Source organism: Callospermophilus lateralis, chromosome 2 (assembly GCF_048772815.1).
Source record: "Callospermophilus lateralis isolate mCalLat2 chromosome 2, mCalLat2.hap1, whole genome shotgun sequence".
Classification (NCBI taxonomy): Eukaryota; Metazoa; Chordata; class Mammalia; order Rodentia; family Sciuridae; genus Callospermophilus; species Callospermophilus lateralis.
Window position 1 is genome coordinate 206,327,456 of NC_135306.1, and position 22,669 is coordinate 206,350,124.

The 22,669-nt window shown below is 58.2% G+C and overlaps 1 protein-coding gene across 2 annotated transcripts; it reads left to right on the forward strand.

Moving 5' to 3' along the window:
- The first annotated feature begins 2,098 nt into the window (after positions 1-2,098).
- Positions 2,099-19,342, forward strand: Grk2 (G protein-coupled receptor kinase 2). 2 transcript variants are annotated; one of them, XM_076847671.2, is made up of 21 exons: positions 2,099-2,309; positions 11,461-11,537; positions 13,349-13,422; positions 13,513-13,614; positions 13,732-13,806; positions 13,958-14,019; positions 14,672-14,723; positions 14,916-15,007; positions 15,321-15,420; positions 15,503-15,581; positions 15,662-15,792; positions 15,992-16,086; positions 16,155-16,262; positions 16,460-16,526; positions 16,810-16,910; positions 17,941-18,007; positions 18,085-18,180; positions 18,433-18,595; positions 18,730-18,866; positions 18,947-19,060; positions 19,128-19,342. In XM_076847671.2, exons 1-21 carry the CDS (start codon positions 2,197-2,199, stop codon positions 19,290-19,292), a joined length of 2,070 nt encoding a protein of 689 aa, XP_076703786.1. In that variant the 5' UTR covers positions 2,099-2,196; the 3' UTR covers positions 19,293-19,342. The 2 variants fall into 2 exon arrangements, with proteins under 2 accessions (XP_076703786.1, XP_076703787.1); XM_076847672.2 differs by having other exon boundaries at positions 18,950-19,060.
- Positions 19,343-22,669: the final 3,327 nt, after the last annotated feature.

Consider the following 22,669-nt stretch of genomic DNA (forward strand, 5'->3'; position numbering starts at 1 on the left):
TACATACATGTGTATCAATCTTTACCTCCCACTGTCAAAACTTGCAATGTTGCAAGTTGCAACTTAAATTAGGGAAACAGTGCCTAGTGAGTGACAGGAGTAGTGATTGAGATGTATATAGTTGGGGTCAGGAAGTGCTACCCGGAGGGGTTACATCTGAAAGGATGAGCAGGAGCTGGGTAGGGAAGAAGGCACCCAGATAGTCTTCCAGGCTCAGGGATAGCAGAGGCAAAAAGGTGAGAACTGATGATTACTGAGGGAATTTCAAGTGCAGAGGATGGTGGCAAATTGAGCTGGAGAGGGGAGCAGGGCTCATTCATCCAAACCTTGACCTCCCCACTTGAAGATCCCCCACTTCAGTAGTCCCAGAGGGCCTGAAGAGCTGCTGCTTGGTGCTAAGTAGGAGGTGACTCCATCAGGTCTAGATTTGGGAACCACATCTCTGGTCAGAACCTGCATTAGGGCAGGGCATGGGCATGTGGGAAGGTCAAGAAGATTCTCAAGGGGCTGGGGATGTGGCTCAAGCGGTAGCACGCTCGCCTGGCATGCGTGCAGCCCGGGTTCGATCCTCAGCACCACATACAAGCAAAGATTTTGTGTCTGCCGATAACTAAAATAAAATAAATATTAAAAAAAAAAAAAAAAGAAGATTCTCAAAAGTCCAGACAGGAGGCTGTGGTAAAGCAGGGAGAGGTGGGGAGAAGAATCAAGGAAAAAAAGCCTAGGGTTCTGGCTTGGGTATTTGAATGGGTGATGGCATCACCCACTGATAAGGGGAACTTGCCATCTCAGATTTGCTCTGCTGATCAAAGAATGCAGCCAGAAGTGCATGGGGAAGGCGTCCCTGCTTTGCAAAAGGTACCTGGCAGCTGGCCCATGAACTGACATGAGAATGGAGTTCTATGTGTCCTGGGCTGGGAGGAAGGGTCCTGCCATCTTAAGCAGAGAGGGACTCCATAGAGAAGCATGTTGAGATGGAGCTACTTGCTGCCCTGAGATACACAGATTCCCCTGCTGAGTGACCTCTCAAACAGGGGGATTCCCCTTGCCCAGGAGTAATGAGACCTTATAACCCCTCCTGGAAAAGGCTGGGGGAGGTCTGAGCCCTATGCTGTGAGATTATCATGAATGAGCCTCTGGATGGGGTGGTGAGGGGAAAGAAGCTGGGCCAAGTGTACTGGCCAGAGACCTGGGTCCACAAGGGACCTTGATCCTGAGAGGACTACTAGGGTCAGGATCAAGTCTGGAGCAGCATGCCCACAAGGGTTGGGTCTGGTGTACACCTGTGGTGACCTATTAAAAGTTCTAGATGCTGGGCCTAGGATTCTGGTCTGGAGTTCATGGTTTGGTCTAGGACTAGAATCAAGGTTATGGTCTAAAGCCTGGATCCTGGGTCTCAGTGGAAATCTTGGGTTAGGAGTGTTTTGCAGGCCTGGGGCCAGCCTTGAGGTCTGGGTGTGGACCCACGGCTGTGACCTAAGGTCTAAGGTGGGGCCCCACGGTCTCAGTCTGGGGTCCTGTTTGTTCATAGAAGTCAGGGTTGTTATCCAAGTAGTGTCAGGATAGACTGTGGTGTCTGAGGTCAGGGAATCGCGTGTTATAGTCAGGGTCTGGGAACCAAGTTTCCGGATCATGTTCTGAAGTCTGGGTCTGGGGTCTTGGTCAGTGTCCAGGGTCCTTGTCGCCATCCACGCTGGGTCCCTTGTGGAGTCCGAGATCCGGAGATACGGTCCGAGGTCGTAGTCACGGTCAGCGTCTGGGCGGGTGTCTGGGGCCCGGGTCGCGGCCCAAGGTGGCCAGCGGGACTGCGTCCGGCCCCCGCCCGCCAGCCCGCCGGCGCGCGCGGCCTCCAGAGGGCGCCGCCCGCCCGCGCCGCCGCCCGCCCGGCCCGGCCCCTCGCCGGCTCGCTGGCGCTGTGCGCGGCAGGCGGGGCCGGAGGCGGCGGCGGCTCCGGGGCGCGGGCGGCGGCGCCCCGACTGCAGTCCCGGCGGGAGCGGAGCGCGAGCCGCGGCCGGGCCCGAGCCGGCGCCATGGGGCGGCGCCGCCTGTGAGCGGCGGCAAGCGGGGCCGCGGGCGGCGGGCGGCGGGCGGCGCCGGGGCCGAGGAACGCGGCCGGGCCGGGCGGGCCGAGCGCGCCGAGCGAGCGGGAGCCGAGCGAGCGGCGGCGGCGGGAGGAGCAGCGCCGCCGCCGCCAAGATGGCCGACCTGGAGGCGGTGCTGGCCGACGTGAGCTACCTGATGGCTATGGAGAAGAGCAAGGCCACGCCGGCCGCGCGCGCCAGCAAGAAGATCCTGCTGCCCGAGCCCAGGTGAGGCCGCGCCGCGACCCCCGCAGCCCCGCGCCCCGCGCGCCCCTCGGCCCCCGCAGCCCCAGGCCCCGCGCGCCGGAGCCGGGCGCCCGCTTCAGGGCCGCCCCGCGGCTTCCTGTGCTTCTCGCCGCCGCCTGGTCGCTGTCAGCAATGCCCCGGCCTCCCCCAGGCCCCGGCGCTGCCCTCCACCCTCCCCCGGCCTGCCTCCACTCACCCCTCTGTCTGACCGCACCGCTGACCCGCGCCCCTCGAGGTTTCCACTGCCCCATCCGCTGCCCTCCGGTTCACGCTTGTGGGAGATTTGCGGCCAGGGGAGCGAGTCTGCTGGGGTCCCCGCCTGGGCTGGGCTTGGGAGTGCTTTCAGGGCGCCGAGGTGGTGGGTACCATGGTGTGCGGGTGCCTCATCCCAGGGGGGCTGCGTTCAGGTGGGGAGCTCCCGCTTCACCCTCTCCCCTGCACATGGTGCCCTATGGGTACCACTGACCAGGTGATGTCCCAGCACACCTGCGGCAACTGGCCCGTGGCTGCCACCTCTATAGGACAACTGATTCATCGCACCTGGTATCAAACTTTAAACTGTTAAGGATGTCGTTGCTGAAGCCTACAGGATGTGAGCCGTAGCCGGGGCTTGTCCCGCATTTTATAGTGGATAGAGTGTTCTCCCATTGTTTGAGCCACACAGCAGCCCAGGAGGTGGGCTGGACAGGTGTGGTGTTGTGCTATGGAACAGGTGGGGAAACTGAAGCCCCAGAAATAAGTGATCTGCCTGGCTTCACCCAGGTAACCCAAGGTAGCCATGGCTACACCAGGGCTTCCAGCTTCTAGCTCTACATTTTGTCCACTACTCGGTCTGAGCTGGGGCCTGGATGCCCTGCCTCTGTGAGAGCAGATGTGCCCACCCCCCACCATCCCCTGTGAGGCGTGGAGGACAGTCCCAGCAGTTACTTGCTCATGCCTGAGAGTTGCCTGCTGGGGATTTTGTTCTGTCCCAGCGGCTGTGGTCTTATCATGGAACTTCAAACAAGACCCTTCCCACTTCTGGGTCTGTTTTCACATCTGTGAAATGTGTATGTGTGAAGTAAGAGCAGTGACTCTGTGTCCTCAGCCTTTGAGGCAGGGCTGGCAGCTGCAGGGGGGACCCTGCTTGGGTCTCTCCCCCTCCCCTTCTTCCATGCCTGTCTTTGGGTTTCAGATTGACTGAATACCAAGCCTGGGAGAGGAAAATTAGTCTGCGTTTTGAAAAGGCCGTTGGGGCCCTTTTTTTTTTTTTTTTTTTCTAAGACGTTCGCAATCAGATTTCTCAAAACAGGAACCAGCCTGTCAGCTGGGGCCATCGAGGGAGCAGCGACAGTTAGGACAAAAATGAGTTCAGAAATGACAAAGCCAGGAGGGAGGAAACGCACTTAACCTCTAGGGCACTGAATGGCTCTCCTTGGAGGCCACAGCTTCCAGACCCTCCTGCAGGTCGGGGTTCTGCAAAGTGTGAGGCGAGGCCTTTTCTGGAACTCTCTGCATTTGTGTAACCTCTCTCCAGAATGCACCACTCCTGACTGCCCCGCCTTGGGTTGGCTCTGCAGGTGTGCTAGAACCCTGAGAAACAAGCCCTTCCTCTTTCCATATGCGCTTTCTGTCCAAGGTGGTGATGATATAAGTAAGAATGGAAATTATAATAATTCATTATTTATTTTGACATCTGCTATCTCAGTTGATCCAAAAAGCAACCTGTAAAGTTGTAAGGCCAAGCCTTGCTTGTAGTAATTACTTGAGAAATATCAAGACCGAGTGATGTCTCTTAGTGCTGAGCAGAAGAAATGAGGCAGGCTGTGAGCTTTCAGGGAGAGGCAGGAATCCAGGATCTCATATTGGTCACCATCAGCTACATGACATTGAGCAAATAGCCTGGAGTCTCCAGCTATATCCTGAACATGCTTAGTGCTAAGGCCAGGCAAGGGCCAAGCGCTGCCATGCAGTGGCCAAGCCTTCTGCACTGGAAAGCAGGCCACTCTTGGCAATGGCTTTGCACCCTCTTTGGTCACATACCTCCTGCCCTTATGGCGTTGTGACTGTCTTACATCTGCCCGGTACTTCTGTGTGTTTCCAAAGTGCTTCTCCCTGCGTTTTATCCTTTCTGCAGCTGTGGGAAGCAGCCCCGTGGATGTTTTTTTCCCCATTAAATAGTGAAAGCCCTTGTGGCCCAGAGCGAGGCAGAGACTTGTGCTGGTCCCAAAGTAGACCTGGGATTGGCTTTCTCCTGCCACCCACCTCTGTTCACTTTTGCTCTTGTCCATAGTTCATGGGATGGGCTGATGGTACCCCTTGTCTGGGGAGCTGTGGGTCTGGGGTGATGATCTGGAAGCAGCAGTGCAGCCGCTGGTGCTGGCAGCTGTCACAGTTCATGAGGCCCTGCCTCCTTCCCATTGGCTAAAATGGAGAACCAGGCTGCTTTGGCAAAACTAGTATGTAGAGATGGCAGCTCCATGCCAAGGGTCCCATCGGACGCAGGGTCCTGTCTTCCCAACATCCGCCGGGTCAGAGTCAGGGAGAGGCCACACGTGTTCCCGTGCCAGGGTGACTTCGGTAGTCGTTCCCACCTTGGGGGTGGTCTTAGCTTGGCAACTTCTATGACTGGTGCCTGGGCTCGTGGGTTGGTTGGGAGCTGGGGTTGGCATCACAGCCCTGATTTCCCAGGGCTGGGGAACTGGAGCAGTTGGGCATGGTGCCACTTTGACTTGGCACAGGGACCTCCCCTTCTGTCACCCACAGAATCTGAGGAAGCAGACCCACTTCCTGACCTTGTTGTGTAGCTGAAAGGCAGGAGACCTGGCTCCTCACCCTGCTGCAGCACCAGCTCATGTGGTCCTGGCAGGTCCCTCGTCCTGGTCAGGCCTGCCTCAGTTTCTGCCTCAGTAAAATGAGAGGGCTGTCCTTCACTGATGACCTCCCCGCCCGCTCCAGCTTTCAGGTCTGTGGTCTGACTTCACCCCAAAGGAGCTGCTGTCTCTCCGCAGCAGCAGCCGCCGCAGCCACAGCAGTCTTGTAATTATCGTCATTTGCTTAATATGACCACTGAGGCCTCATGTAATTAATCTCTGGGCTCCTGGCTGAGGAGCCCTGCCTGGGCGGTCCCAGGAGGTACCCCTGCCCTCCCTGGTGACAGGGGCAGTCCCAGCAGCAGCACGTGGGAGCCTGTGCCTCTTGCAGCCTAGTTGCCTTGGCTATTTCCTGGTCCCTCCCCCCACCTCAGCTTCCTCCCTCCACCCCTTGCTGGCTTCCCTGTGTCCCCAGACCCTGCCACTCTTCCTCCACTGCTTCTGCTGCCTCCTCGGTCCTGTTCCTGTTAACCCTTTGCAGCCAGGACTTCCTGCCTCCCTCAGTGGGGGAAGGGGTGCAGGAAGGGCTTTCGCCCTCCTTCCTCCCTCCACTTCTCCATCACCAGCAGAAACCCTGCCACCGCCAGCCTTTCTCTTTTACCTAGAACTTTCCACTCCAGTAGCTGCGCTCTTCCCCCTCCTGCCCCTGAAAACACGATTATCTTTTCGGCAGTCACTCCCTCAGGGCCTTTGAAGCTGCTGTTGTTTCCCAGGAATGGGTCTCTGGGAAGTCTTTTCCCATCTGTCCTCCTTTCCAGAGCAGGGGGTTGCACAGATTTGCCACGAAGTTGCTGGCTTACCTGCTTGTTCCCTCGGTAAGTGCATTTGAAGGGATCGTAAGCATTATAGGTCAGGATCTGTGCATGGGATCTGGGCTTCATCAGCCTGGGAATGGTGTGTCCTGTCACTGCACAGTCAATCCCTAGCAGTAAATTCCTGGGAGGGCAGGTGCAGGCCTGCTCCGGGCTCCTCTCCACAGCTGCGTTTCCTCCCTGTGCGCAGGTTCCTGTGCAGAGGGCTGAGCCCTGAGGCCCTGGGCCTGGTGGGTTCTTCTGTCCCCACGTGGCTGTTGCTTCCAGGTTATTATGGAATAAACATCAGGAGCCAGGAGCACGTGACTGTCTTTGAGGAGTACACAGCCCCCGTCATACCTGCCCTTGCTTCCTGGGCCCCTCCCCACTCCCCCCTGGCTCCTAAGGTCCATTTTCTCCTCTGGTTGGAGTTACATCCCAGTTATTTCTAGTCTGTTTCAAATGAAATCCTGAAAGTGAGGGGTTTGGCTGCAGCTTTTTTTCTGGAACAGCATCTCGTCTCTGCATTGCTGCTCACAGCAAAGGGCAGTGGCGATACCGCAGAAGTGGGTGTTCTGGCAGTAATGTGGGCGGGGGCAGTTCTCCGGTTCTGGAAGCTGTCCTGGGTTTGTGGTAGAGACAGCTGCCCCCCCAACCCCCCAATGCAGGGCAAGAAGCTCTGGAAGTTTGTTCTTGGCTCATACTAACAGGGTGGCAGATTTTGGTCTCCCCGTAGCAGTAAGGTGCAGGGTGCTGCTGCTTGTGTCTTATTGGTGACATTGGATGAGGCCACCAAAGTGCTCTTTCTGTGCATCTCTGCAAGGGAGCCTGGGAGTCTGGCCTTCTGTAGACATTCACGGCAGGCTCGTATGTGCAGGCCCAGCTGTCATTTTCTTTCCTTGGCCATGGACTAGTTAAGACTTGGTAATCAGGGTCAGTCTTTCCCATTTCGTAGTGGCCCCATTCTTGAACTCTGAGGACATTGTCAGCCCCAGGGAGAGCCATTGAGACATATTAATAAGAAGTCCCAGGGGACTTCCTCCTACTGCTGCCACCTCAGTGCTAGGTTTCCTGGAAATGCCACAGGGGAGCACCTCAAGTGTAGCCACAGACTCATTAACTGACATCTCCAGAGTGTGGCAGTTCCCAGCATGGCTGCCCCAAACTTGCCAGCCTAGGGCCTCCTTGCCAGCTTGCCCTATCATGGCAGGTCCCAATGTTAGCATCACTATCACACGAAGAACACCAGACCATAGCCCCTGCCTGCCAAGGCTCTCTTCCAACCTGATGTGCTCCCAGGAGGGACATTGCTGCTCCCTACACACCCTGGCAGGGGTGAAGGGGGAGGCAGCCAGGGCAGAAGGTGGACACAGGGAAGGGTCCCCTGAGACCCTGCACCCAGCAGTTCTGTGGAGATTGTGGGAAGGCCTGAGAGGTGTTTCCCTGGGAGGGCTTGGATATTTTCTTTGCCACACTCATTGTGGGCTCCTAGGTCAGTGGCCCTGTGGCCTCTTCAAAAAAATGGGCATGTGGGGCTGGGGATGTGGCTCAAGCGGTAGCGCGCTCGCCTGGCATGCGTGCGGCCCGGGTTTGATCCTCAGCACTACATACAAACAAAGATGTTGTGTCCGCTGAAAACTAAAAATAAATAAATATTTTTTAAAAATTCTCTCTCTCTCTCTCTCTCTCTCTCTCTCTCTCTCTCTCTCTCTCTCTCTCTCCCCCCCACCCCCTCTCTCTCCCTCTCCTCTTAAAAAAAAAAAAAAAATGGACATGTTTGCCTTCGACTCCTGCAGGTGCTTTCAGCCCACATATCTGTCACTGACCCTGAGTAGGAGCCACCTGTAAGGGCTCAGACCAACATGCTAAGCCACTGCACCACAAAGCATGGAACTTGCTCTTCTGAACCATGGGGTGTCAGAATGTACTGGAAGTTCTCCCAGTGTCAGGCCAGGTCTGCCCCTCAGAGTCATGTGAGCACCCTAACTTCAGGGGGTGCCAGGATTGGGGAGTGAGCAGCTCTGCCGTGGCTGGACTGCCTCCTGGGCACCTTTATGCCAAGGTGCCCTAGATTCTTTGAGAGGGAGGCATCAGACTTGCCCACTGGGCCCTCAGCTGCATCGAGGGGAGCGCTCAGGGCTCCTGTTTTCACATCAGGTCCTATCCATGGGCCCAGCTTGGCCAGAGCCAGCACTAGGAGCTTGCCTGGCCACTGGTCCCTTCCTCTGAGCACATGGCAAATGTGGAATTTAGACCTGAACAAGACCAGCGGGTGTCTTAATACAAGGAGCAGCAGCCTGCTAGTGAGCTATGGTGCCAGGGAGTGGGGCCTGGGCAGCTCTCTCCCATGACCAGGAGGTGGGACATGAGCTGACACCAGAGCAGAGGGCCAGGCACCTCAGGAGTGTCCCCCCTGCTGTGTCCTCCTGGCAGCTTGAGGGTCACCCTGCCTTCCATGCAGCTGTACTTGCCACACTAGCAGGGGCTTACCCCAGTTACATGTGTTTCTAACCTGCCTGTTTCCTTGGCCACCAACCCCCTAGTGATGAACAGGAAACCCTAAAATTGCCACTTTGGGGGCCCAGCCTTCAAGGACTCTGCTCAGGCCTGACCTTGTGTTTGGTTTGGGGGGGTTGTTTATTTTATTTTAAAAAGACTTTTTTCTTTTTAAGGAAGAAAATGAAGTGCTGTGGGCTGGGAGGAATGCTGTGGCCATGCTCAGGCGTGGCTTCTGAGGGGGGCCACTTTTGAGCCTGGGGTCCTGCTCTTGCTGTGCTCTGGGCCTGGGTGACAGCAGAGCCCCTGGGAGAGAGAAGGCCCTGCCTCGCAGGCCCCCCTGGCTGTTGCAGGCAGGGCTCTACCCACACGTTCTCCATGGGGGGCCTTTGTGTGTCTACTGTGGCCTCTCTGAGCCACATGGCAGGAAATGGTGGTGGCTACTTCCTGGTTCCTGGGTGGGCATTCCCTGGGCCAAGCTGGTATTAGTTGTGCTGGTTCCCAGGAAGACATTCTGGGGCTTCTTCAGGGCTTCCCAGGGAGTCCCCATTTCCCCATCCCAGGGCCATGCCCAGCTCCTGGTGGGGTCCCCCTGGCAGCTGGAATTGCTTGGCCTGTCATCTGCACCTACCTGTCTGTACATCTCACCTGACCCTCCACTGCCATGGGAGATTGACAATTTGTGATTTTTTTTTTCCTCCTTTATTGCTTTTCCTCATCTTCTTCCCTGTAGTCCAAAATGTCCCAGAATGCAAGAACCGGGTGCAGAAGCAGAGGCCTTGAGCTGAGCCAGGGGTTGGGAAGGGTCCTGCCTTCCTGGATCACTTTCCAGGTGAGATCCAGGCATGGCCTCACAGGTTCCTGGGCTCCGTGCCCGTGTCCTGCTGTCAGGTCTCGGGCCTTGACACATTCCAACTGCACCCAGGGCCTCCCAGCTTAGGTGTCCTCTGCAGCCCCAGAGCAGGGGGCTGAGTCTCAGTTTGACACTTACCAAGCTCCTGCGGTGTTTGAGACCCTGTGAGACTTGGTTTCTGTCCTGGTCTCCTGGGTCCACGTGAGTTCCACAAGATGGGGGGAGCATGTCCCACATGGGTGGTTCGTATCATATGGTGATATGAACTGATGGTGGCCTGCAGGAGGGGAGGGTGTGCCCTCCTGGATGTGGGGTGCATGCTGGCTCCAGACACTCTGCTGGTTTTCAGAGAATGTCCTTCAAGGAGGCAGTGTTGGGGTGCTGGGGTACCTGGCCCTGGGTTGACAGCTCTTCCTTCCTTGCTAGACAGGGTCTGTTCCAAAGGAGTCTCAGAACAGAAACACAGGGTTGTCAGGCCTATCCTTGTCATCAAGGCCCTACTTCCTGTCAGAGGCAGCTTTGAGAGGTCATGGAGTCTCCTAGCCTGTGAGATTGGGGGTAGGTGAGGGTTATACTTACGACATCTTTGTGGGCTTGTGATTAGGGGTGTCTCCTCCCTCCTAAGGAGGGCTGGAGGCAGCAGGCCTTGGGTCCTACTGCCATAACTGGACCCACATTCTTTTTAAAGTTTTTTTGGTACCAGGGATTGAATACAGGGGTGCTGAACCACTGAGCCACATCCCCAGCCCTTTGTGTGTTTTAGTCTATTTATTTACTTATTTGTTTATGTGGTGCTGGGGATTGAACCCAGGGCCTTGTGCACGCCGCAAGCAAGCACTCTACCAACTGAGCTATGTCCCCAGCCCTATATGTTTTATTTTGAGACAGGGTCTTGCTAAGTTGCTGAGGCTGGCCTTGAACTTGAGATCTTCCTGCCTTAGCCTCCCGAATTGCTGGGATTACAGGCATGCGTCATGGCACCCGGGCTGAAGCCACATTCTTGCAGAGCCCTGGGCCCAAGGCCTGGAAGCCCCGTTCATGGGACAAGCTAGCAAACTCTCCTCCTGCTACCTAGCAGCCCCAGTCCCCTCCTTCCTGTCTGTCATCTGTCTGGGCTTCCTCCCATGGTGGTCCCGTAGGGTCTGTGCCCTGGCTGAGTCTTCCCAGCACCCAAGGACCTGACCTCCCTCTGTCCTTTGCTATGCCTCCCTCTGCCCTGTGGGTCTTGCTTGTCTGTCCTTTGACTGGCAGTTCCTCACCAGTCACCCATGTTGGGACAGGCTGGCAGAGCTGAGCTGCAAATGGCCTAGAAAAGAGGAGAGGGGACAGCAAGGTGGCATCTGGAGCTTGGAGTGTAGCCTGGTGTGGCTTCCCCAGGCCTTGCTCAGTGTTAAGGTGGGGGTTGGTTTCAGGCCCACGGTGGCTAGACCCTTACCTACAGCCCTTAGCAGGAAACCCCACATCTGTGTCACGATTTAACCAACTATTGTGGGCTATTGAGGCTTGTGTTTTCTTTTTTTTTTTTTTTTCCCTGAATTATTTATTAAGTCGAGACACAATCCATACAGTACAAAGTTTGTCCTTTAGACTGTATGGTGCGGTGGTCCACTGCGTTGTGCAGCCCCCACCCCTATAAGACCAGACTGCCTCCATCACCTCGAAAGGAGACCCTGTGCCCATCAGCAGGCCCGCCCTGTCACTTGCCCTGTTCTAGAGAGTCACATGCATGGAGTCATGCAACCTGGCCTTTTGGGACCGTTGTCTTTCCTGAGACATAACCCGCAGGGTTCAGCCATGCCAGGCGTGAGAGTGCTTCACTTCCCTTCATAGCTGAGTAACAGGCCATCATGTGGGTGATGGATGGGCACATTTTGTGTATCTGTTCATCAGCCAGTGGACAAACCCTGGCTGCTGAAGTGTGGCCAGATTCTCAAAGCCAGTGCTGCTTCTGCAGGTGGTGGGCTTCCAAGCAGGGGAGGCTCGGGTCCATCTCCTGTGGCCTGTGGTCAGGATAAGTGAGTAGGCCATCGGGGCAGCCACCTCCCACCATCAGTGGCTCTACTCAGACTCTGGGCAGGATAGGGAAGGGCCTGCAGCCCCGCTGAGCTGTGCCCCCTGTTTTGCGCCCCTCTGCCCCACAGCATCCGCAGCGTTATGCAGAAGTACCTGGAGGACCGGGGAGAGGTGACCTTCGAGAAGATCTTCTCCCAGAAGCTGGGTGAGTGCAACCGTGGCTGTGCCAACTCGGGGGCTTCCCACCCTGTCCAGCTGCCCAGGCCCCCAGGGAGGACCCTGATGTTGATTTCCTGCCACCCCCGCAGCTGACTGGGCTGTGCTCCCCTCTACCTGGAGGGTTGGCCACCCATCCACTCAGGGCAAGGTGGCCACAGGGGCTACTCCCCGTGGAGCTGCCACCCTTGTGCATGCAGCCCCTGGCTGTCAGCCCAGGGAGCCCCGTGATGGGGAGGGGACAGTGCCCAGTGGTCTTCCAGGGCTGCCAGGCTAGTTCCTCCTTTGGGGTTTTTGTTTTTGAGAGTTGCAGCTTCCCCTTGGCCCAGCCACAGCTGCTCTGGGCCGTTGGTAGAACTGACAGGAAGAGGCAGGGCCCTTCCTGTGGCGCCTGCCCAGCTGTGGTTGGCCCTGCCCCGCCCCCAAGGGCCCTCTAGCAACCTGCCTCTGTGGCGAGCGGGGGTGTTGGGGGCCCCATCCTTCTTCCTGGTGCCTGGTGCCTCTTGTCTTGGAAGTTTCTTGAGTCTGCCCCAGTGGCCCAGAGGGCAGGCTTGGGGCGGTCCTCAGGGGAGCAGCTGTAACCCCACTGGGCTGAGCTTCGGCCTTGCCTTCTTGGCCTTCCAGCCTTCCCGTGAACAGGATCTGGGAGTGGCCTGGCAGGATCAGGCAGTAGAGGTCAGTCTTGAAGAGTCAGTGTATGCCAGGAAGCACACAGTTTGGGTCCCAGGCCTATGCTGAGTAACCTTGGGAAATTTGCTTTACCTCTCTGAACCTCTCCTCATCTGGGTAATGGGACTCATGAGCCCCACTGCCCAGGACTGACAGGGATGGATGGAGATGGTGTCCATGGGAGTACCATGCCTTACAAGTTACTCAAAGGCACTACATTAAAAAAGGACAGCTGCAAGCTCAGGCAGAGGTGTCCAGGCAATTGAGGCATTGACATTACCAGGGCGGTGCCCCCAGAGAGGTGTGGGAAGCCACCAGCTCAAGTGTTGTCACCTATCAGCTGGAGGCCAAGGAAGGAACAGGAGTGCCCTGAGCTCTGCCTTGTCCTCCCACAGCTGCTCTGGGGCCAGGCCTCAACCTTACTCCCAGGGAGGGGTGAAGGTGCCCCGTCCAGGGCCTGCTGGGGGCCCTTCTTAAAGCTCACTTACACTTCCATGCCCCTGCCCTGAAGCCTCGCCCTCCAACCCACCTTCCTGGGAACCAGTCACTGGGTTGAGGAGCCCAGAGTTCCCTGCTCATGCCTCTGCCAAATGCCATATGAGCCTCAGTTTCCTCATCTGGACATGCCCTCCCTGCCAGGGCTGCTGTGAAAGTCAGCCACGTGTGGAGCGGGCAGGGGAAGGGAAAGGGGCCTCCCTCAGAGCCACCTGCTGCAGCCTGACTTGGCCCAGGTGGCCCAGGTGGCCCAGGTGCTGGAGGCCTGGATAGAATCCCACTGCACCTGCCTGGCCCACCGGTGGGTGGTGTAGCCTCTCAGAGGGGGCACAAGGCCTGGGTACCTGGGGTTCCTGGCACCCTCCTCTGCGGTACCATGTGCTGCCACTTCCCGCCAGCTCCTGAAGAGGCAGGTTCTGGGAAGGACAGAGCACAGGGCCCAGCCTAGAAGCCAAGAAACTTCAGGTTGGCCGCATCCTTAGCGGCCACGTTGCCCAGCCCCTGCCTGGGAGAGGTGACCTCTGCTGATACCTTGGCTGGTTCTGCCCAGGGAGCCCCAAATCCACTTCTTCCACAGTGACAGGAAGACCCTGGGAGGAGACGTGGCTCAGGGTGACCCAGCTTGGTCTCTTTCAGGGTACCTGCTCTTCCGAGACTTCTGCCTAAACCACCTGGAGGAGGCCAAGCCCCTGGTGGAGTTCTACGAGGAGGTGAGGTGGGGCCTGGCCCAGGGCAGGCGGTCGGCTAGGCCCTGCTCCACATCTGTGCGCCACCTGGCATCTGTGCCCTGTGCCCTCCAGATCAAGAAATATGAGAAGCTGGAGACGGAGGAGGAACGCGTGGCCCGGAGCCGGGAGATCTTCGACGCCTACATCATGAAGGAGTTGCTGGCTTGCTCGCACGTGAGTGGCCCCCCAGCTCCTGTCTCCCCAGCTGGCCCTGTGCTGCCTGAGCCGTTGGGGAGCGAAAGGGAAGGAAAGGCCCTGGGGAGGACTCACGGCCACCTCTGTCTTCCCCAGCCCTTCTCGAAGAGTGCCACTGAGCATGTCCAGGGCTACCTGGTGAAGAAGCAGGTGCCTCCGGATCTCTTTCAGGTGCGTGCTGGGCTCATGTCCTGCTGGCCCCATCCGACCCCGCCAGGGTCTTCTGGGACAGCCCCAGGTCCAGAAGCCTGGGCAACTAGGGGCGGGGCCTGGGCAGCCACTGCCTTAGGGCCCAGTCACCCACTTCCAGCTCCCTCTGCAGCCTTACATCGAGGAGATTTGTCACAACCTCCGAGGAGACGTGTTCCAGAAATTTATCGAGAGGTGAGTGCAGGGCCCGATATGGGGGAGGAAGGAACAGAAGGCCCCAAGGGGGCAGGTGCTGGGCCTGTCACTGTCCCACTGCAGAGACTCCTGGAGGTCAGGCGGGCTCCCAGTCATCTCCTTCCCCCTGCCCTCTCAGCACTAGGCTCCTTAAAGTCTGTCCCTGACACCTCACCCCCCACCCGCCACCTCCACCCCCGTGTACCTTGCCTCCCTGTCAGCACAGCACCCTGCCAGGCCCACCTGGCCTGAGGAGCCTCAGGGTCCTGAACACAGAACGCACCCTGCCCTTCATGACCGCTCGGTGGTTGGCAGGGTGTCATAGACATTGCAGGTGGATATAAGTAACAGCGTTGTTAGGGTCACAGCTGTTCAGCAGGGGGTGGGTGGCTTCACAGGGAATGAGCTCTGTGTCACTGGAGGTATGTAAGCAGCAATACGATGAGCCTAGTGGTTAATGTGGTGGCAGGAAGTCTGGGTTAGACTGAGTGCCCTCCTCTCTGAGCTTCTGGGATTCCAGCAGGAACCCACAGCTGGGTGGCAGAGGCCCATGCCCGGACCCAGGGAGCATCAGTGGGGTGGACTGGCTCATGCCAGCCTCATCCTGCCCACTCTCTGAGGCTTACCTGAGCCTGGACACTTCTCTTTACAGCGATAAGTTCACACGATTCTGCCAGTGGAAGAACGTGGAGCTGAACATCCACGTGAGTGGAGCTGGTGGGCGTGGAGGGCCAGAGCCGGGCCACGGACTGGGCGGGAAGCCAGGGGGGTTTTCCCCTCTGCCCCTAGAGTGGTGGCTCTGGGGCTCAGAGCTGGCATCCCAGTGGGGGAAGCTGGGGACAAGAGAGCATGTAGCCCAAGCAGCCTGCAGTGACCCAGCTGTTGCCACCCTGCAGCTGACCATGAACGACTTCAGTGTGCATCGCATCATCGGGCGCGGGGGCTTCGGTGAGGTCTACGGGTGCCGGAAAGCAGACACGGGCAAGATGTGAGCACCCTGCTCAGTTGGCATTTGGCAAATCCCTGAGAGGGCAGGGACACCTGGGCGGCCTGGGCATCCTGGGGAAGAGCTGTGAGGGGGACCAGTGCCCCTACATGGGCAGTCTCAGCTGGCCACATGCTGTCCCCTCCTCCCTGTCTTGCTTTGGCTGTCACCTCCTACAGGCTCCTCAGAGCTTCTGACCTTCCAGCACCTTCTGTGCTCTCTGAAGTTCTGATTTTGTCACATGCTTGTCCTGTGTCTAGTCTTTCCCATAAGTCCCCCGAGGCCACAGCCGTCCCTCCCTCTCAACCCTGCCCAGGTACGCCATGAAGTGTCTGGACAAGAAGCGCATCAAGATGAAGCAGGGGGAGACCCTGGCCCTGAACGAGCGCATCATGCTTTCTCTCGTCAGCACTGGGGTGAGCATGGGCGCCCGGTGGGCCCCGGAGCAGCGGGCCAGCAGCCACACGCAGCCTCTGCTGACCGCCCCCTCCCTTATAGGACTGCCCCTTCATTGTCTGCATGTCGTATGCGTTCCACACGCCGGACAAGCTCAGCTTCATCCTGGATCTCATGAATGGTGAGTGTAGGGCCAGCACCAGGGGCCCCGGTCCTGCTGGGGCAGCCAGCTGAGTGCCACTCCACGGTTGCCTCCCTTAGGCGGGGATCTGCACTACCACCTGTCCCAGCACGGGGTCTTCTCTGAGGCCGACATGCGCTTCTATGCGGCCGAGATCATCCTGGGCCTGGAGCACATGCACAACCGCTTCGTCGTCTACCGGGACCTGAAGGTGAGGTGCCCGCCCCCAGCACCCTGGTTTCTGGCCCATTTCCTCCCCTCAGACCCCCACCTCTCGTCCCATGCGGTACTTCCTGGTCAGCTTGGGACTAGGGAAGGGAGGGGAAGACCCCACCCCGGCCTTGTCTCCAGCACCCACATTCTCTCAAGTGGAGACAGGCGGGCAGCCGCTCACTGGGCTTCCTCCACAGCCGGCCAACATCCTTCTGGACGAGCATGGCCACGTGCGCATCTCAGACCTGGGCCTGGCCTGCGACTTCTCCAAGAAGAAGCCCCATGCCAGCGTGTGAGTGCCCGGCCAGCCCCTGCCTCCCCGCACCCCACCCGCCCACTCATGGCCTCCTTCTCCCACAGGGGCACCCACGGGTACATGGCCCCCGAGGTCCTGCAGAAGGGCGTGGCCTACGACAGCAGTGCCGACTGGTTCTCCCTGGGCTGCATGCTCTTCAAGCTGCTGAGGGGGTGAGTGGGCCCCAGGGCGGGCAGTGGGACGGGCCTGGAGACTTCCCCTGTCCAGGCAGGAAGCAGGGGAGTGGCCCACCACTGCCTGGTTGTTAGGGTGGCACCACCTCTGACTTTGGATGAGGCTCATTCACGTGGCCCGTGTCATTTTCTCTGTTCTTATCCTTTAACTTTGGTCTTTGACCTCTCTTCCTTAGGCACAGCCCTTTTCGGCAGCACAAGACCAAAGACAAGCACGAGATTGACCGTATGACATTGACAATGGTGAGCATGAGGGGTACCAATGTGGGACAGCAGGGGCGCTGGGGTCTCGGGTGGGTGCTAGGTTTCACGATGGTGGTTCCCACTGACCAGTAGAGAACTCAGGCCTCTGGTTCCCTCACTGCTGCTGGGAGGCAGATCTCTTATCTGGAGGGTCTCACCCTCTCCATATTGTCACAGCTCACACTTGCAGGGGGCAGTTAGGAAACTCTAACCCTCCCCACCAAGAGTTGTGATGGGCCTAGGGCACTTCCTCAGCCTCTCAGTGTCCTGCTTCTCCCTAAAGGCCGTGGAGCTTCCTGACTCCTTCTCACCTGAACTCCGCTCCCTGCTGGAGGGTCTGCTGCAGAGGGATGTCAACCGGAGGCTGGGCTGCCTGGGCCGTGGGTGAGTGCCCTGGCTATGCGGGCATGCAGCTGTGTTGGGTCTGTTATGGGCTGCTCACCAGTCTGCCCAGGCCTCTGACTGGCCCCCTAAGATTGAGGACTGTGTCCCACAATGGGCAGAGCCCCCTCCATGGTCCCAGCCTCCTTTGAGGAGCTCACAAGTAGGTTCAGAGCCATCACTATCCAGTATCCTCAGGGTGGAAGGGCTGCCCGGGCTGGAGCTGCTGGTGCCAACCAGGAGCCAACCAGGGCCCAGCTTCCAGAGGGGCCCTTGTACCCAAGATGATGAGGAGGGTAAAAGCAGCTTTTTACTAAGTGCTGGGCAGTGTGTTATTAAATTACCCATATTAAAACAATAAGCTAGGGCTGGGTCTGTGGCTCAGTGGTACAGCGCTCGCCTCGCATGTGCGAGACCCTGCGTTGAACCTCAGCACCACATAAAAATAAATAAGTGAAATAAAGGTATTAAAATATATAAAAAAAAAATAAGCTAGGCATAATAGCATGTGTGCAGCTACTTTGAAGGCTAAGGTAGGAACCTCATTTTTAAAAAAAATATTTTTAGTTATAGCTGGACATAATACCTTTATTTTATTTATTTATTTTTACGTGGTGCTAAGGATTGAATCCAGCGCCTCGAACGTGCTAGGTGAGCGCTCTACCGCTGAGCCATAGCCCCTGTCCAGAACCTCACAATTTTGAGGCTAGCCTCAGCAACTTAGCAAGACCCTGTCTCAAAATATAAATAAATAAGTAAATAAATAAAAGGGCTGGGGATGTAACTCAGAGGTAGAGCACCCCTGGGTTCAGTCCCTGGTCCCCAAAATACATAAAACTCAACAACCCTGTGATGTGGGAACTGCTGTTCTCCCATCTTAGAGATGAGGAAACAGGCTCAGGGTTAAGGAAGTTGTCCACGGTCACAGAGCCAGAAAGTGGCTGAATCAAGAGTTAAGCCCGAGTCCAGCCTGACTGCTTGGCCTAGTCTTAGGTGGTGCCAAGCCCTGTGACAGGCTTCTGTGTCGCCACAGGGCTCAGGAAGTGAAGGAGAGTCCCTTCTTCCGCTCACTGGATTGGCAGATGGTCTTCCTACAGAAGGTAACAGCCTGTGTGGGCCGGCCTGGGTCCCTGCAGCCCCCTCCCATGCTGACAGCCCATCCCCTATTCTGCTGCAGTACCCGCCCCCACTGATCCCCCCACGTGGGGAGGTGAATGCAGCCGACGCCTTTGACATTGGCTCCTTTGATGAAGAAGACACAAAAGGAATAAAGGTACTGGGCCTTGCCTGGCCTCACACTTGAGGCCCAGCCTCGCCTTGTGGGCTTCTTGCCCCTTCTGTGTCCCTGTGAGGCCCTGGGCTGGCCCTGTCAGCTGTGGGCCACACTTCTCCTCCCTAGACCTCCCTGGGGGGTGGCGGCTGGACCAGACCATCCCTGTGCCAAGGCCCTAGGCAGGCCTGTGGCTAATGATGTCCTGGCACCTTCTGTCCATCTGTGTGGCTCTGCACTGTGCACTTTATGAAGTTACTGGACAGCGACCAGGAGCTCTACCGCAATTTCCCCCTCACCATCTCGGAGCGGTGGCAACAGGAGGTGGCAGAAACTGTCTTTGACACCATCAATGCTGAGACAGACCGGCTGGAAGCCCGCAAGAAGGCCAAGAACAAGCAGCTGGGCCACGAGGAAGGTGAGGCTCGTGGCTGCTATAGAAATGAGAACCAGGCTTGGGGTTGTGGACCTCGCCCAAGGCCACAGCCAGCAAGTGGCCACACTGAGATCTGAATCTGGGCTTGAGCCTGCCTCTTTGGTCTCTTGCGTCAGACTACGCCCTGGGCAAGGACTGCATCATGCATGGCTACATGTCCAAGATGGGCAACCCCTTCCTGACCCAGTGGCAGCGGCGGTACTTCTACCTGTTCCCGAACCGGCTGGAGTGGCGGGGCGAGGGCGAGGCCCCGGTAAGGAGCGGGTCTGAGGTTGGGGTGCCAGGTGTGGGGGTGGCTGCAGGCCTGCCCCTCACCGCCTGGCCGCCCCGCAGCAGAGCTTGCTGACCATGGAGGAGATCCAGTCGGTGGAGGAGACACAGATCAAGGAGCGCAAGTGCCTCCTCCTCAAGATCCGTGGTGGCAAACAGTTCGTCCTGCAGTGCGATGTGAGTAGGGGTCCGGTGCGGGTGGGTGGCAGGGCTGCTGGCTGGGGCTGACGGCCAGTGTGTGCAGAGCGACCCTGAGCTGGTGCAATGGAAGAAGGAGCTGCGAGACGCCTACCGTGAAGCCCAGCAGCTGGTGCAGCGGGTGCCCAAGATGAAGAACAAGCCGCGCTCGCCCGTGGTGGAGCTGAGCAAGGTGCCGCTGGTGCAGCGCGGCAGTGCCAATGGCCTCTGACCCGACGCCACCCGCCCGCCTTTTATAAACCTCTAATTTATTTTGTCGAATTTTTATTATTTGTTTTCCCGCAAAGCGGAAAAAGTTTTATTTTGTAATTATTGTGATCTCCTGTGGCCCCAGCCTGGCCCAGCCCCCAGGGAGGGGCCCGCTTGCCTCAGCTCCTGCTGCCACCGACCCAGCCACTGTCCAGAGCCCCGCCTGACCCCTGGGGCCACCCACTCCCAGTGTCTTCCTGTGGGGAGAGCAGCAGCCCCCAGCAGCCCTTCCACCCCTCCCCAGGGATGAAGCCTCACTGAGCTGCGCCACCTCAGGCCCTGTGGGCCGTGCTCTGCCACGGCACAGCTGGGAGGTCCAGCGTCCCCCACCCCAGGGGAGGGCACAGCACAGGGATACTACTTGAACTTTCCCACCACGGGCCCCCCCTGCAACAGAGGGCCAGGGCCCTGTGCTGTCCTGCCCTCTGGCCATTGGTGAGGAGAGGCCCCTTGTCTCCCTGGCCCCCAAGGCCTCCTGAGGTGACTGGGTCTCTTGGGCTGTTGTTCAGGAAAAGCCCCCATGTCACTGGATGACCCCATCCCCCTGCCCTGGATACTGTGGGGCTCCGTGTGGAGGGCGGCATTGGCAGCATGCTCCCTGCAGCCCTCCTCTTCCCGCCAACCCTGGGCTCAGGACCACGGAAAGGCACCTGTGGGCTGGGCCACACCTGCCAACCCTGGCCCCAGGTGCCCCCCACCCCAGGCTGGGTGAGACCTCACCATCCTGGGACCACAGCTGGCCAGCAGGGTGGCTGGGTGGCACAGCGAAGGTCTGTGGTCGGGGCCAGCCCTCCCCACCCAGGCCAGTCAGTGTGCCCCCAGCCCTGGCTGTCCAGCCCCACAGCCCACGTCCTGTCAGTGCCACTGCCCACGGGCACCACCTCACCCACCGCATGCCCCCTGTGCCAGTCGCGCTGCCATGTGTGGTGTCGCGCCTTCTCCCCGGGGCTGGGTCGGCGCCCTCCCCTCTTGTCTACTCACTCCCGGGGCGTTTCTTTGCCGATTTTTGAATGTGATTTTAGAGTGGAAAATGATACTATGCGTTTTTATAAAAAATGGTGCCTGACTCCTCGCTGTTTCAGACTTTTCGTGTCTGGTGACCACTTTTCTACCTCTACCAGGCTAGGACCTGAAGGGGGGGTCTTGGTGGCACCAGGTCCCCTCCACTGCTGTGGCAACCTCTGGGCAGGCCTAGGCCTTCTTCCGGGCTAGACTGGGATACTTCACTCCCTCTCCCACCTGGCCCAGCATGTAGTGCCCTCACCCACCTCCTGGGAGTAGGGGACCTCCTGCCCACTTCCCGGGTAAGTAGGCAAGCCCACTTTTGGGGTTACACTTGGACAGACTGGAGCCACCTCAGCCTTACGAGCCCCTGCACATCAGGCACTGTGCTAGTTTCCGCTCCTCTAGGACAGTTGGGGCACCTCTACTCTCTAGGCCATGCCGTGGCCTCTGGGTCCTTGGCCCTCTCTGGCTTTGGACTCCCTTCTGGCCTCACTGTGTAGCCCCCAGTAGGGGTCCCTGGGTCCAAGGGCACCCCAGCAGCAGGCCTCTCATCTCCTCAGAGTGGGCTTCCTCTTCTCTGTGTCCCTGCCTCTTGGCCCTGGGGTGATGAGGCAGGTATGTGTTGCCTGGTCCACGCGGGGTTCTGCTGGAAAAGGCTGAAGCCGTGCACAGTATGGCTGCAGAGCAGGGAAGCCTGCTAGGGCAGCACAGGCTGGGTGAGGTACTGAGGAGTCTTGGAGGAAGTGTCCTTTGAACTGGTCCTCCAGATGAGAGTGGGATGTTTCTGGGAGGGGCCAGGCACTCAAAAGTGGCTCTGGTTGACAGTGCATGAAGGAAGGAAGTAGGCCTGAGAGGCCTGCTCAACCCAACAGGGAGCCCCACTGCCTGGTGACTTCAGGGAAGATGTGCAGGGAGGGGAATCCCTGAAGGCTCTGACCGGGCTGGCTCTAAAACAAATGGCTGGCCACTGCGTCAAGACACCAACAGAAGCCAAGGGCAGGAGGCAGGCGCAGGTTACTGCTTCTGTCCAGGATGTCCTCATGATGGTAGGGGCAGAGGAAGAGATGAGAAAGGCCAGATGGGAGAACGCGGCCCAGCAGGAATTTGCTGGGCTTGGGGATGAGAGTGGTGGGACTCTGAGATGGAACACAGGGACGCACCATTCCAAGGCAGGACACCACAGCAGAACTGGCCTGAAAGGAAGAGAGGAAATGTGACTGGATTTGGTTTTGCACATTCTAATGGGACACATGGCCAGAGATATCCCAAAGGTGGTATCAGGGTAACGATGAGGAAAGACAAGTTCTTGCCCAGGGAGAAGCCTGACTTGAGAGTTGGTGGGTGAGAAGGGGCCTGGAAGAGTGGAGGGGCAATGCAGAAGTAAGGGCTGGTGGGGAACTGTGTTCAAGACTATAGGTTAAACAGCCATCAGGCTCCAAGCCCAGACACTCCAACGTGAGGCCGCCTTTGAGCAAGAGCTAAATAGCCATTAGCCCTTCTCTATCACACTGTCTAGTCCTTTTACAAAAAGGAAAACCAAGACCATAGGTTTAGCCTTGGGAAGGCCAGGCTGCAGCCTCATCGCCCAACAAAACCAGGACCAGAGACCTCAGGCCCAGCCTCCCAGATCTAAGGGCACTACTGAGCTAAGACCTGCACCACAGTTTCAGTGTGGGTGGAGGTGATGGCTGTTTCGAAACCCTTCCTCTCCTGGCCTCCAAAAGTGCATCCTTTGCAAAACTGCTCGCTGTGATGGTAGCATTCACTGAGGACTGTCCTCCATCAAGAAGGCTCTGACGCCAGGTGGGCCTGCGTCCCCTTACTTCCTGCGTAGTGTCATACTTCCATCCTTAACTCCAATGCCCTAGGGCCCGCCTCCCCGTGTCGGTGGGTTCAGTCCGAGGTGTGGTGGTTTTATAAGGGGCTTTATTTAGGCTCAGCTGGCCCTTGTAGAGGCAACTGCTGGGTGCTCATCTCCAGAACGCTCAGTTCTCTGCCCAGCAGTGATGGGGCCAGGACCTCCCACTTCAGCAGCAGACAGGCACAGTCGGTGCCCTCAGGACCCCACCGGGGTTAAGGAGACAGGGGCATGGAAGGGGATTGGCCAGGGAAATGCGGATGACCCATTGACAGTAGGACGCGGTCCAGCTGCGCACGCACTCGCACACGCGCGATACTCATCAAGGGTGCCCAGTCCCCGCCCAGCGCCGAGCCTCCCCGCCCCCGGGCCTCCTTCCTCCCATTCCGGACCCGGCAAGGAGGGTATCTACGCAGGGTCTGGGGCGCCCCCTGCAGGTCGTGGGCGGAGTTGCAGTAAGGCCCCGCCCTCTGGAA